General features: G+C 68.2%; 2 protein-coding genes across 2 annotated transcripts; both read left to right on the top strand.

The window, feature by feature from the left end:
• Window positions 1-9: 9 nt before the first annotated feature.
• LOC113980911 (zinc finger protein 721-like) lies at window positions 10-4,953 on the top strand (the record flags this gene model as incomplete). Its single annotated transcript, XM_027708130.1, has 2 exons — window positions 10-94; window positions 883-4,953. Coding segments are annotated over 2 exons (3,042 nt in total), but the record flags the coding sequence as incomplete, so codon positions are not given.
• Window positions 4,954-5,730: 777 nt separating this feature from the next.
• LOC113980912 (zinc finger protein 316-like) lies at window positions 5,731-8,186 on the top strand (the record flags this gene model as incomplete). Its single annotated transcript, XM_027708131.1, has 5 exons — window positions 5,731-5,765; window positions 6,422-6,557; window positions 7,112-7,195; window positions 7,383-7,782; window positions 7,909-8,186. Coding segments are annotated over exons 1-5 (907 nt in total), but the record flags the coding sequence as incomplete, so codon positions are not given.
• Between the last annotated feature and the right edge of the window lie 3,750 nt (window positions 8,187-11,936).

The following is an 11,936-nucleotide window of genomic DNA, read 5'->3' as shown; positions in this document are numbered from 1 at the left end:
GTGGGTTTGTTTGGGATGAAGCCGCCGGAGGAGCCGTTCGGAGCCGCCCGGACGGGCCCGGAGGACTCCAAGGCCCTGGGCAGCCCCTGCGCCGGTGAGTCCGGATCCTCGGGAATGGGGGAGCGCTGGGATTGGGGGCTCCGGGAAAAGGACGGGCTGGGACCGTCTGAGGACAGTTGGGACCTTCAGAGACGTTTTGGGGTCAGTGGGGGCCGTTCTGAGCCAGTGTAAGGCAGTTTAGGACTGTTCTGAGTCAGTTTGGAGCCAGCGTGGGGCTGGTTTATGTCCATTTTGGGCCAGTTTTCAGCCATTTTGGAGCCATTTTGTGGCCATTCTGGGCCCGTTTGCAGCCATTTCTGACCAATTTGTGGCCAGTTTTGTGGACCAGTTTTTGCCGTTTTGGACCAGTTTATGTCCATTCTCAACCAGTTTTGGCCATTCTGGGCTGGTTTGGGCAGTTTTGGGCCAGTTTTTGTCATCCTGGGGCAGTTTGCTCCCATTCTGGGCCATTCCGAACTGGGTTCTGGCCAGTTTATGGTAATTTCGGGTCAGTTTTGACCAGTCTGGGCCAGGTACTGGCATTTTTTTCCTGGCACCGACCAGCACCACTGCGGGCAAGGCCGAGGGGTGCAGGAGGTTGGGGGGGGTGGGGCCAACTTGGGGCCAGCGGTGGGTTTTTGGGGGGAATTTGGGGGCACTTCGAGGTGTCACAAACTGGGAGCTTCGGGGGGGTTCAGAGGCTGTTTGGGGGGCCACAGACCACGGTGATTCCATGTTGGGGGTCCCACGTGGAGCGGGTGGGGCTGGATCCAGGGCCTTCCCACTCGGGACAGCCCGGAATTCCCCGAGGGCCGGGCTGACTCCGAGATGTCTCCGGTGCAGTGGAGCCCGGGCGGGTGAGCAAGGTGGAGCCCGAGGAGAAGCCCGGGATCGGCGCCGGCTCCCTGGAGCTGTTCCCGGCCGCCGGCAGCAGCTCCGGCCGCTGGTTCCCCGGCGGGCAGCGCGGCCCCGAGCCCCCCCGGGACCCCCCGGCCCCCCGCGCCGGCTGCTGGGGGGCCCAGGGGGGCGTCCCCGGCCCCTTCCGCTGCGGCCAGTGCGGGAAGGGCTTCCGGCAGAAGCAGAGCCTGGTGACGCACGAGCGGATCCACACCGGGGAGAAGCCGTTCCGCTGCGGGGACTGCGGGAAGAGCTTCAGCCAGCGGCCCAACCTGCTCACGCACCGGCGGGTGCACACGGGCGAGCGGCCCTTCCCCTGCGCCCAGTGCGGCAAGAGCTTCTCACAGAAGGCCAACCTGCTGGCCCACCAGCGCATCCACGGCGCCCACCCCGAGGAGGGCAAGGCGCGGGCGCGGCCGGCGCGGGGCTGCGCCGAGGACACGCCCTTCGTGTGCCCCGAGTGCGGGAAGAGCTTCCGGCAGAAGCCCAACCTGATCACGCACCGGCGCATCCACACGGGCGAGCGGCCCTTCTCCTGCTTCCTGTGCGGCCGCAGCTTCAACCAGAAAACCAACCTGGTGACGCACTACCGGGTGCACACAGGTGAGCGGCCCTTCGCCTGCGCCCAGTGCGGGAAGCGCTTCACCCAGAAAACCAACCTGGTCACGCACCAGAGCACCCACACCGACCTGCGCCCCTTCCCCTGCGCCCAGTGCCACAAGTGCTTCAAGGACAAGGTGTCCCTCAAGGCCCACCAGAAGACGCACGTCCCCCGCCAGCGCCGCTGCCTGGCGCGCGGCCCGGCCCCCGCCGCGCCCTTCGGGGCCGCGCCCGCCCTGCTGCCCCCCGCGCCCGCCCCGCAGGACCCCCCCTTCGCCCCGCTCCCGCCCGCCCCGAAGCCCCCCGAGGGCGCCGAGCTGTTCCCCTGCGAGGAGAAGGGCTTCCCCCCCCAGCCCCCGGGCGAGCCCCCCTTCCCCTGCGCCCACTGCGGCGACGGCTTCTGCCCCAAGGTGCCCCTGCTGCGGCCCCCCGAGGCGCCCCCAAACTTCTCCCCCGGCCCCCCCCTCCTGGGGCCCCCGGGGGCGCAGCCGGGGCTGGGGGATGCCGCGGCCCCCCCCGAGAAGCCCTTCATCTGCAACCAGTGCGGGAACAGCTTCGGGCTCTGGCTCGCCCTCGTCGCCCACCAGAAGAGCCACGCGGGGCACAAGCCGTGCCCCGGGGCCCCCCCCGAGCCCGCTCCCGGCGCGGAGCTGCCCCCCGGGTCCCCCCCGGCGCGGGCGGGCGAGGCCCGGCCCTGGCCGTGCCCCGAGTGCGGGCGCAGCCTGGCGCAGTGCGAGCGGCTGCTGCGGCACGGGCACGGCGCCGGCGGGCGCGGCCCCTTCCGCTGCGACACCTGCGGGAAGCGCTTCAGCCTCAAAACCAACCTGGCCACACACCAGCGCATCCACACAGGTGAGCGGCCCTTCACCTGCGGCGTCTGCGGCCGCCGCTTCAACCAGAAGGGCAACCTGGTGACGCACTACCGGGTGCACACGGGCGAGCGGCCCTTCGCCTGCGCCCAGTGCGGGAAGCGCTTCGCGCAGAAGCCCAACCTGCTGGCCCACCAGAAGACCCACCTGGGCCGCCAGCCCTTCACCTGCCTCGAGTGCCCCAAGCGCTTCAAGAGCAAACTGTCCCTGCGGGTGCACCAGCGGGTGCACGCGGGGCCCCCCGGCACGGCCCCCGGCGCCGCGGACCCCGCCGGGGCCCCCTTCCCCTGCGGGCCCTGCGGGGAGGCCTGCGGCGAGCACGGGGGGCCGCCCGTGAACCCGCGCGGGCGGCCCCACTCCTGCCCCGAGCAGCGCCGCCCCTGCGCCGAGCACCACCACCACCCCTGCACGGAGCAGCACCGCGCCTGTGCCGAGCAGCTGCACGCCTGCGCCAAGTGCCCCTGCGCCAAGCGGCTGCACCCCTGCCTCGAGCAGCCCCGGCCCTGCGGCGAGCAGCCCCACGCCTGCGAGCGGCCCCACGCCTGCGAGCGGCCCCACGTCTGCGCCGAGCAGCCCCACGCCTGCGAGCGGCCCCACAGCTGCGCCGAGCAGCTGCACCCCTGCGCCGGGTGTCCCCGCGCCTGTGCCGAGCGGCCCCACGCCTGCACCAAGCAGCCCCACGGCTGCGCCGAGCACCCCCACGCCTGCGTGGAGCAGCCCCACGCCTGCGGCGAGTGCCCCCACGCCTGTGCCGAGCGGCCCCACCCCTGCGAGCAGCCCCTGCCCTGCGCCGAGCAGCCCCAGCCGTGCCCCGAGTGCCCCCACGGCTGCGCCGAGCGGCCGCACACGTGCGCCGAGTGCGGGAAGCGGTTCCGGCAGAAGGTGAACCTGGCCGTGCACCTGCGCACGCACACGGGGGAGCGCCCGTTCCGCTGCGCCGACTGCGGCAAGGGCTTCAGCCAGAAGGCCCATCTGCTGCGGCACCGCCGCACCCACGGCGCCGGCCTCGCGCCCGCCTGCTCCGCCGGGGACCCCCTGGGCAAGGGCCCGGAGCCCCCGGCCCTGCTGCTGCCCCCCTGCTCCCGCGGGGCCCCCCCGGCCCGGCCCGACAGCCCCTCGGGCGCCGCCGACATCCTCCTGCAGCTCATGCAGGACGAGCACCCCCCGGGCCCCGGAGCCCCCCCGGTGCCCCCGTGCAAGTGCCCGGGGGAGGGTCCGGGCCCCAGGGCGCCGGGGCTGCCCCCCCCGTGCTGCTGTGCCGCCTGCCTGGCCCCCCGCCCCCCCGAGCCCCCCCGGGGGCAGCTCTGGGCCAAGGCCGGGGGCTGCGCGCGGGCCTTCGAGGAGAAGCGCGTGCCGGGAATGCCGGGAACGCCGGGAGTGCCGGAGCAGGAGCACATCGAGGAAAAACCGGCCCCGTGTCCCGGCTGTCTGTAACCCCCCCGGGACCCTCGTGGGGATGTGCTCCAGGACGCACGCTGGGGCCCCTGCCAGGACCCCCACCCCTGCCCCCGCACTAGGACCTGCCCTGGCTGCCTGGGACCCCCCTGCACTGGGACCCCCACCAGGACCCCCACGGGCAAGGGCCGGCCCTCAGCTCCCACACTCACCCACAGCGGACCCTGACGAGGACGGAGCCGAGGGGTCAGAGCTGAGGGGTCAGAGCCAGGGTGACGCCTCTGGCTGGACATGACACTGGGACTTGGAGGAGCCTGGTGGGGATTGGATGGGGCAAAACAGAGCCAGACTGGGACACGGCCCATTTCTGGCTCGGGAAGACACCAAAGGACTGGAGGGGGTGCCACTGGACCTGGATCTGCCACATTGGCTCCGGCCACATAGACTGGGAAGAGCTGGATCCAGTGGCTTAAAAGTTGCATCCTCTGGAGGCAGCCACAGGGGCGAGAGGGCTCCAACTGCTTCCAGAACCTTCCAGGCTGTTCCAGAGTGGATGGCATTCCACAAGGACATGGTTGGGACGGAAGAGCCAAGCCCTGCCACTGCAGGAGTCTTGAGGCCCTTTCTCCTGTTGGATGACCTGGGATCCCCAGTCCAGCTCCATATAGAGGAGCTGGGAGAGCACTGGGAAAACAGCCAGGAAAATGGCTTGGAAAGGGTCAGCTCTGCTTCCAGAAGGGACCTGGAGATGCCTCTGGTCCGGGGGGGCGGGGGGGGCAGCTTGTGCTTCTGCTTGCTCTGGATAACTGTGCTTTGGGACTTGATATTGGTGGGGGCTGGGGGGGCTTCCAGGGGCGTGGGGGGCATGGGATGCTTGTTGGGCTTTGCTTGGCATCTCTGTGTCCCCCCTGGTGTGACAGAGCCAGTGGCCAGGGGGCTGCAGCCTCGGGCAGAGCTCTGGCCACGGGCACCGGGATCTGCCATTGCTTCATCCCAAAGGGAATAGGATCTTCTGAGGGGACCAACGCGGGGCAGCCACCACTGGAGCCCCAGCCGGGCGGGGGGTCCCGCCCCAGCCCTCTTCTTCCCCAGCTCTGCTCTCTGCAATTCTATTTTTTGAGGTTATTTAAAATAAAAGCTTCTGATGGCTCCAGCAGCTCCGGGTGCTCTGTCCGGGAATGGGGGGGCACGGGGGTCTCCCTGGAGCCTCAATCCCAGCCTGAATCCCGGCAAAGGCTGTGCCAGCTGCAGCCCCCGGGCCATCACCGTGACCAAGGGGCCGCCGGGACAGTGACAGTGCCGGGACCCTCCAGCGCGCCCTGCGGCCACCAAACCTCCCCTGGACACCAGGTGGGAGCTCAGGACCAGCGTGGCCACCAAGCCCACCCCGGGGTCACCCTCACGTCCACTGGGGTGGCACTGAACCCCCCCGTGCTCCTGGAGGCAGACTGGGGGTCTCACACCGAGGGCTCTCACTAAGGGGACGCACTGGGACACGGACACCCCCTGTCCCGGCTGAGGGCACCTGGTGTCACCCCGGGTGGGTTCTGGGAGGATTGGGCACGCGGGCTGCAGGGGCAGGACCCAGGGTGGCTTTGGTTGTTCCTGCCCCGGTGTGGGACCCTCCGGTGTGGGACTCTCCGGTGTGGGGGCTCTCGGACGCCCGGAGTAGCCGGGCTGGTTTCTCGGGATTTGGGGGGGTGAAAGGTGGTCTTGGAGAGCATGGGGGGTGTCCCCGAGCAGCCCCGCTCGGGGGGTGGCCGATGCTGCCGGGGTGGGCGATCGCGGCCGCCATCGCCCGGGCAGAGCCCCCCCCAAAAAAACGCGGGGATCCCCCGGCCCGTGGGTGCGGGGGGTGGGTCTACGGTACCCCACATCCCCTCCCGGTGCCCCCCGTGTCCCGGTGCCGCCCCCCGTCCGGCCCCTTCCGCCGCCGCCATCGGGCCCCGCCCGGAGATGCAGACGGTGAGCGCGGGGGGGTTCCAGGGAGGCGCCGGGAGGGCTCGGGGGGGCCCCGGGGGTGCGGCGGCCCCGCTGTCCCGGCGGAGGGGCCGGTCCGGGGATGGGGGGGCTCCGGGGGTCCCCGCGGAGGGGGCGGGGGGGGCGGACAGGACGGGGCGGTCCCGGCGCCTCCGGGCGCGGTTACCGGGAAGGGGGAAGGCGGGCTCAGGGAGACCGGGAGGCGGCACCCGGGGCTCCCCACGGCTCAGGGGGTCCCCACGGCTCCTCCCGGGAGTCCCCACAGCCCCAGGGGACCCCACTCATCAGTAGGGTCCCCGCAGCCCCTGAGGTCCCTGCTCCTCCGGGGGGTCCCCACAGCCCCAGGGGACCCCACTCCTCTCGCCCCGGGGAGCCCCCCAGCCTTGGGGGTCCCTGCTCTTCTCATGAGTCCCCGCAGCCCCAGGGAGCCCCAGAGCCCCGGGGGTCCCCACTCCTCCCGGGGCTCCCCACAGCCCTGGCAGTCCCCCCAAGCCCCCTGTGCTGACTGCGGGGGCCGGAGCAGCCCCGGGACAGGACCCTTTGGGGCCCGGGAGGTGCCGCAGTCCTGGGGTGACCCGCAAGGGGTGCCCAGCGAGGGGTCGGTGCTGCCGGCTCCCCTGAGCCCCCCGCTGTCCCCCCAGGGGGTGCCCCCCGACGTGTCGTTCGAAGAGGTGGCCATTTACTTCTCCCCCGAGGAGTGGGCAGAGCTCCTGCCCTGGCAGCGGGCGCTGTACCGAGAGGTCATGGCTGACAACTACGACCTGGTGGCCAGTCTGGGTGAGGGGCCGGGGGGGCACCGGGCTGGGGGTGTCACAGGGCTGGGGGCACAGAGATGGGGGTGTCACCAGGCTGGGGGCATGGCCGGAGGCTGAGCCGGGGGTCCAGAGGCTCGGCCGGGGGTCAGAGGCTGAGGTGAGGGTCCACAGCCTCAGCCAGGGGTCCAGGGCTTGGCTGGGGGTCTGGAGGCTGAGCGGGGGGCCCAGGGGCTCAGCTAGGGGTTCAGAGGCTCAGCTGGGGTCTGGGGGCTTGCTCAGGGATCTGGGGGCTGAGCCAGGGGTCTGCAGCCCAAGCCCCCTGGCAGAGCCCGACCTGCCGTCTCTCAGTGCAGGGCAGGGCCGCGAGTGCATCTGCGGGTGTGAGGAATAAAGGCACCAGATACCCCGGCCCTGCTGCCCCACAGCCCCCCATCCCCTGTGCCCGGCCCCACAGCCCCCACAGCTCCCAGTGCAGCCCCCACAGCTCCCAGTGCTGTGGCCTGGTGGCGGTACCAGTCCCCCAGTGACACTCACCGGGCATTTTGGGGGGCACTGAGGGGTCTCTTCCCTGCACAGGCTCCACGTCCAAGTTCAGCGACATGAAGGAGGAGTCGCCCTGTGCTGGGGGGGACAGCAGAGCTTCTGACGTCTCCAGCACCGGTGAGTGACTGGGGACATCCCGTGGGGCCACCCTGGGGTGTCACTGTGCCCTGAGGGGCTGGCTGGAGCCAGACCCCCCGTCTGACACTCCCCCGGACTGGGTGGGAGTCCCTCCCAGCCCCCCCGGGTGGGTGAGGGGCTGGCGGTGGGTCTGGGACCCCCTGTGGTGACACCCTTTTCCCAACAGGTGCCCAGGACGGCTCTGCCAGCGAGGATGATGGCGGGGGACTCTGGGACTTGGGGTTCAGTGCCCCCCGCTCCGGCTGGAGCGACACCACCCCGGGGGGCTGTGCCGGGGACCCCCCTCGGGGGGAGCCGGGGCCGCCCCCGTGTGACGGGCTGGGGCTGAGCTGCGGGGCCGAGCTGGGGGCTCCCCGGGCCGAGCCTCCCGCCGCCCCGGGCCCGCCGTTCGTGTGCGGGACCTGCGGCAAAGCCTTCCGGCACCGCCGCAACCTCCTCACGCACAAGCGGCTGCGCGGGGGGAACCGCGCCCGGCACGGCTGCCCCGACTGCGGCCGCGCCTTCTGCCTGCGCGGGGACCTGCTGCGGCACCGCGGCTCGGACCGGGGGCGGCCCCGCTGCCCCCAGTGCCCCCAGTGCTCCCAGTGCCAGCAGCGCCCCGCGGGCGCGGCGGGGCCGTGCGGGCACCGCGCGGGGCCGGGCGAGGAGCGGCCCTTCGTGTGCGGGCGCTGCGGGCGCGGCTTCGCCTGGAGGGAGAGCCTGGAGCTGCACGTGCGGGCCCACCCGCCCCCCGAGCGCGCCCACCCCTGCCCCGAGTGCGGCCGCGCCTTCCGCAGCCGCGGGCACCTGCGGCTGCACCGCCGGGCACACTCCGGGCACCGGCCCTTCGCCTGCGCCCGCTGCGGCCGCGCCTTCGCCTCGCAGGCCAACCTGAGCACCCACCGACGGCTGCGCCGCCGCTGCAGGGCACCCGCCCGCAGGGAACCCCGGGGGGAGGAGAACAGGGACCCCCAGGGGGAGAGGGACCCTCGTGGGGATGGGAAGAGGGACCCCCAGGGGGAGAGGGACCCCCGAGGGGAGGAGAACAGGGACCCCCAGGGGGAGAGGGACCCCCAAGGGGATGGGAACAGGGACCCCCAGGGGGAGAGGGACCCCCACGGGGAGAGGGACCCTCAGGAGGAGAGGGACCCCCGCGGGGATGGGAAAAGGGACCACCCCGGGGAGGAGAACAGGGATCCCCAGGGGGAGAGGGACCCCCACAGGGATGGGAACAGAGACCCCTGCGGGGAGGAGAACAGAGACCACCCCGGGGAGGAGAAGAGGGACCCCTCTGGGGAGAAGGACCAACACGGGGATGGGAACGGAGACCCCTCCGGGGAGGAGAAGAGGGACCCCCCTGGGGATGGCAACATGGACCCCCAGGGAGAGAGGGACCCCCGTGGGAATGGGAACGGAGACCCTCGTGGGGATGGGAACATGGACCCCTCCAGGGAGGAGAACAGGGACTCCCAAGGGGAGAGGGACCCCCACAGGGATGAGAAAAGGGACCCCCACGGGGATGGGAACAAGGACCTCCCCAGGGATGGAACAGGGGAGAGGGACCCCCACAAGGAGAGGGAGCCCCATGGGGATGGGAACAGGGACCCCCATGGGGATGGGGACACCCGCAGGGACAGGGACCCCCTTGGGGACCAGGTCACCCGTGGGGACAGGGATCACCATGGGGACAAGGACCCCCTTGGGGATGGTGATGCCTGTGGGGACAGGGACCCCCTTGGGAACGGGCATCTCCTCAGAGACAAGGATACCCTCGGGGATCGGGACCCCCTTGGGGACAGGGACCCCCTCGGGGATGGGGACACCTTCAGGGACAGGGGCACCCTTGGGGATGGGAACCCCCTCAGGGATGGGACCCCCCTCGGGGCCGGGGGTGACCCAGGGGGTGACCAGCAGTAGCCCCAGGATGGGATTGTCCCGGTGCTCCCATGAATGTGATGCCAGTGCCGCAGCCCATCCCGGACACCCCGGAACTGTGAGCACCTGGGGACCCCTGGAACCGCCTGAGGGGCTTCTCCGTGTCCCTTTGGACCTCAGAAATCCCTCTGGGATGTGTCTCCGTGTCTCTTTGGACACAGAGACACATCCCAGAGGGATTTATCAAGATATATTTATCAAGATATATCAAGATATATCTGGACCTTGATATATCTTCAGACTTTGGGAAATCCCTCTGGGATGTGTCTCCATGTTCCCTTTGGATTCTGAAGTATCTTCAGACTTTGGAAAATCCCTCTGGGATGTGTCTCCATGTTCCCTTCAGGCCTTGAAGCACCTTTGGACTCTGAAATGTCTTTCCAGGGCGCTTTCCACTTTTTCAAGACTTCGGAAAATCCCTCTGGGATGTGTCTCCCTGTTCCCTTTGGATCTTGAAGTTTCTTTAGATCTTGGGAAATCCCTCTGGGGTGTATCTGCATGTTCCCTTTGGATTCTGAAGTATCTTCAGGCCTTGGAAAACCCCCCTGGGATGTGTGTCCATGTTCCCTTTGGGCATTGAAGTGCCTCCAGATCTTGGAATGTCCCTCCAGGGCACTTCCCAGTCCTCCCAGTCCCACCAGTGCCCTGCCCCGGGTCTGTGTTTAAAGCCGGGAGTCTCTTTAAGTCTGTTTATTCTGATTATTGTGGTTTATTTATTCTTTTCTATTTTTCTATTTTATTAAATTCTATTTAGGTTATTCCGGTTGTTCTTCTACTTATTCCCCTCGTGTTCATTCCCACTCCCTCCGGACCCACCGGGACACGGCCGGAGCCTCCCAGTCCTGGGGGGTCCTGTGACAGTGGGAGCCACCACGTGTGCCCCCAGTGCCCCCCCCAAACAAATAAACCCCCAAAACTGGGGGGGTTAATGTAGAAACGAGCAAAAAATGCAAATGAGGCTCAGGGGGTGGTTTGGGGGCACCCATGGACCTGGGGGGGCACCTGCAGCCCCACAGCCACCCCCAGTACAGCCCAGTACAGACAGGGCAGCCCCACAGCCACCTCCAGTACAGCCCAGTACCTATGGGGCAGCCCCAGTACGGCCAGTATGGCCCAGTTTACACAGACCAGCCCCAGTACAGCCCAGTTCACACAGACCAGCCCCAGTACAGCCCAGTATGGCTCAGTTTACACAGACCAGCCCCAGTATGGCCCAGTTCATACAGACCAGCCCCAGTATGGCTCAGTTTACACAGACAAGCCCCAGTATGGCCCAGTCCATACAGGACAGCCCCAGAGCCGCTCCCAGTACAGCCCAGTTCACACGGACCAGCCCCGCAGTCATTCCCAGCCTGGGAATTTCCCTCCACTCCCAGTAAGCCGGAGGCTGCTCTGCGCTGGGAGCACTGGGAATGTCCCCCCAGGCTGGATGTCACGGAGCAGCAGGACAGATGGTGACATTCCCACAGGAATGGGGACAGACACACCCCCCCCCCACTCCATCTGCCCACAGAGCCGGGAAGGAGGATGGGAATGCACTGGGGAAACTGGGACACCACGGAATCAGGGAATTGCTGAGGTGGGAAAACCGCAGGAGACCCCCCTGAGTCTGCCTGGCCCCGAGGCCACCACTGCCCCATGTCCCCGAGTGCCACCACTGCCCGTGTCCCCAGGTGCCACATCCCCGTGGCTGTTGAGCCTCCCGGGGCTGGACAACCCTTTTCAGGAGGAATATTCCCAAAATATTCCCAAAATCCCACCTACGACCCCACCCCCTTGTGCCACTTGAGGCCGTTCCCAGCATTCCCAGCCCAGCGCTGGGAATGTCACCCTGTCACCTCCCTGCCACCCCCGGCTGTGACGGCGCCACAGCCCCGGTGGCTTTTTTGGGATGTCCCAGTTCAACGTGCCGGGAGCACACGTGGAGCATCCTCCGGAATCCGGGTGGGAAGGACGGGACACAGGGAGGGGGGTGCTGGGCCACGGGTCCTTTGTGCTCCAGGACTCAAATAACCAGGAAAAATCCCGACTTCCCCTCTTTGATTTTTGCCTTTCAGGTGAAATCACGAGGCTGGGAGACATTTTTCCAATTAAATTCCCGGAATTAGAGCAGAGCTGGGAGCACGGAGGGGGGTTGGGATGCTGAGGTGTCCATCACCCTCCTCCAGCACCCTCGAGGATGCAGAGTTTTGGGACTAAAGCTCCTTAGTTTTCCATGCCTGGGACTGAGCTCTGGAGGGATGGGGGGGATGGATGTGGCTCATCCCGGGATCTGCAGAGCCTTTGGCACCCAGAGGACCTCAGGCTGCTGCAAGTGATGGGATTGAGGTCCAGAAAGGACATTTCCTCCCATTTTTCCACATCCTCGGGGGTCACACGGTGCCTCTGCCCCCACAGCAGCTTTCCCAAGGGAAACACAATTCCCAAAGCAGCCGGTGCCCCAGGATGCTGGAATTCCACTGGCCCAGGCCTGTTGAGCCCTGGCTCTGATCCCCTGACCCTGGAACCATCCCAGGGCTGGGAAGGGCCCATCTCTCCCCCATGGATTGATCCAGACTGTGCTGGGACAGGGGGAGGCTCCGGAATCCCTGTGGGACATCGGTGACATCATCGAGTGGGGCAGCAGAGCTGAAGGGTTTGAGAAACTGGAAAAAACAATCCAAATCCCACTAAAAGTGGGGTTTTCCATGGAACAGAGTAAAGGGACCTGCAGAGGAGATCCAGCTTTTAGGAATGAAATGGCAGGATGGACGTGGTGAGATCCCAGTGGATAACAGGATGACAGCCACATCCCCACCGACTGACA

This window comes from Neopelma chrysocephalum, unplaced genomic scaffold (genome assembly GCF_003984885.1).
Source record: "Neopelma chrysocephalum unplaced genomic scaffold, ASM398488v2 Primary Assembly neopelma1_95597, whole genome shotgun sequence".
NCBI lineage: Eukaryota > Metazoa > Chordata > Aves > Passeriformes > Pipridae > Neopelma > Neopelma chrysocephalum.
The sequence above is the reverse complement of the archived record's forward strand: the minus strand, read 5'-3'. Positions and strand labels throughout refer to the sequence as shown.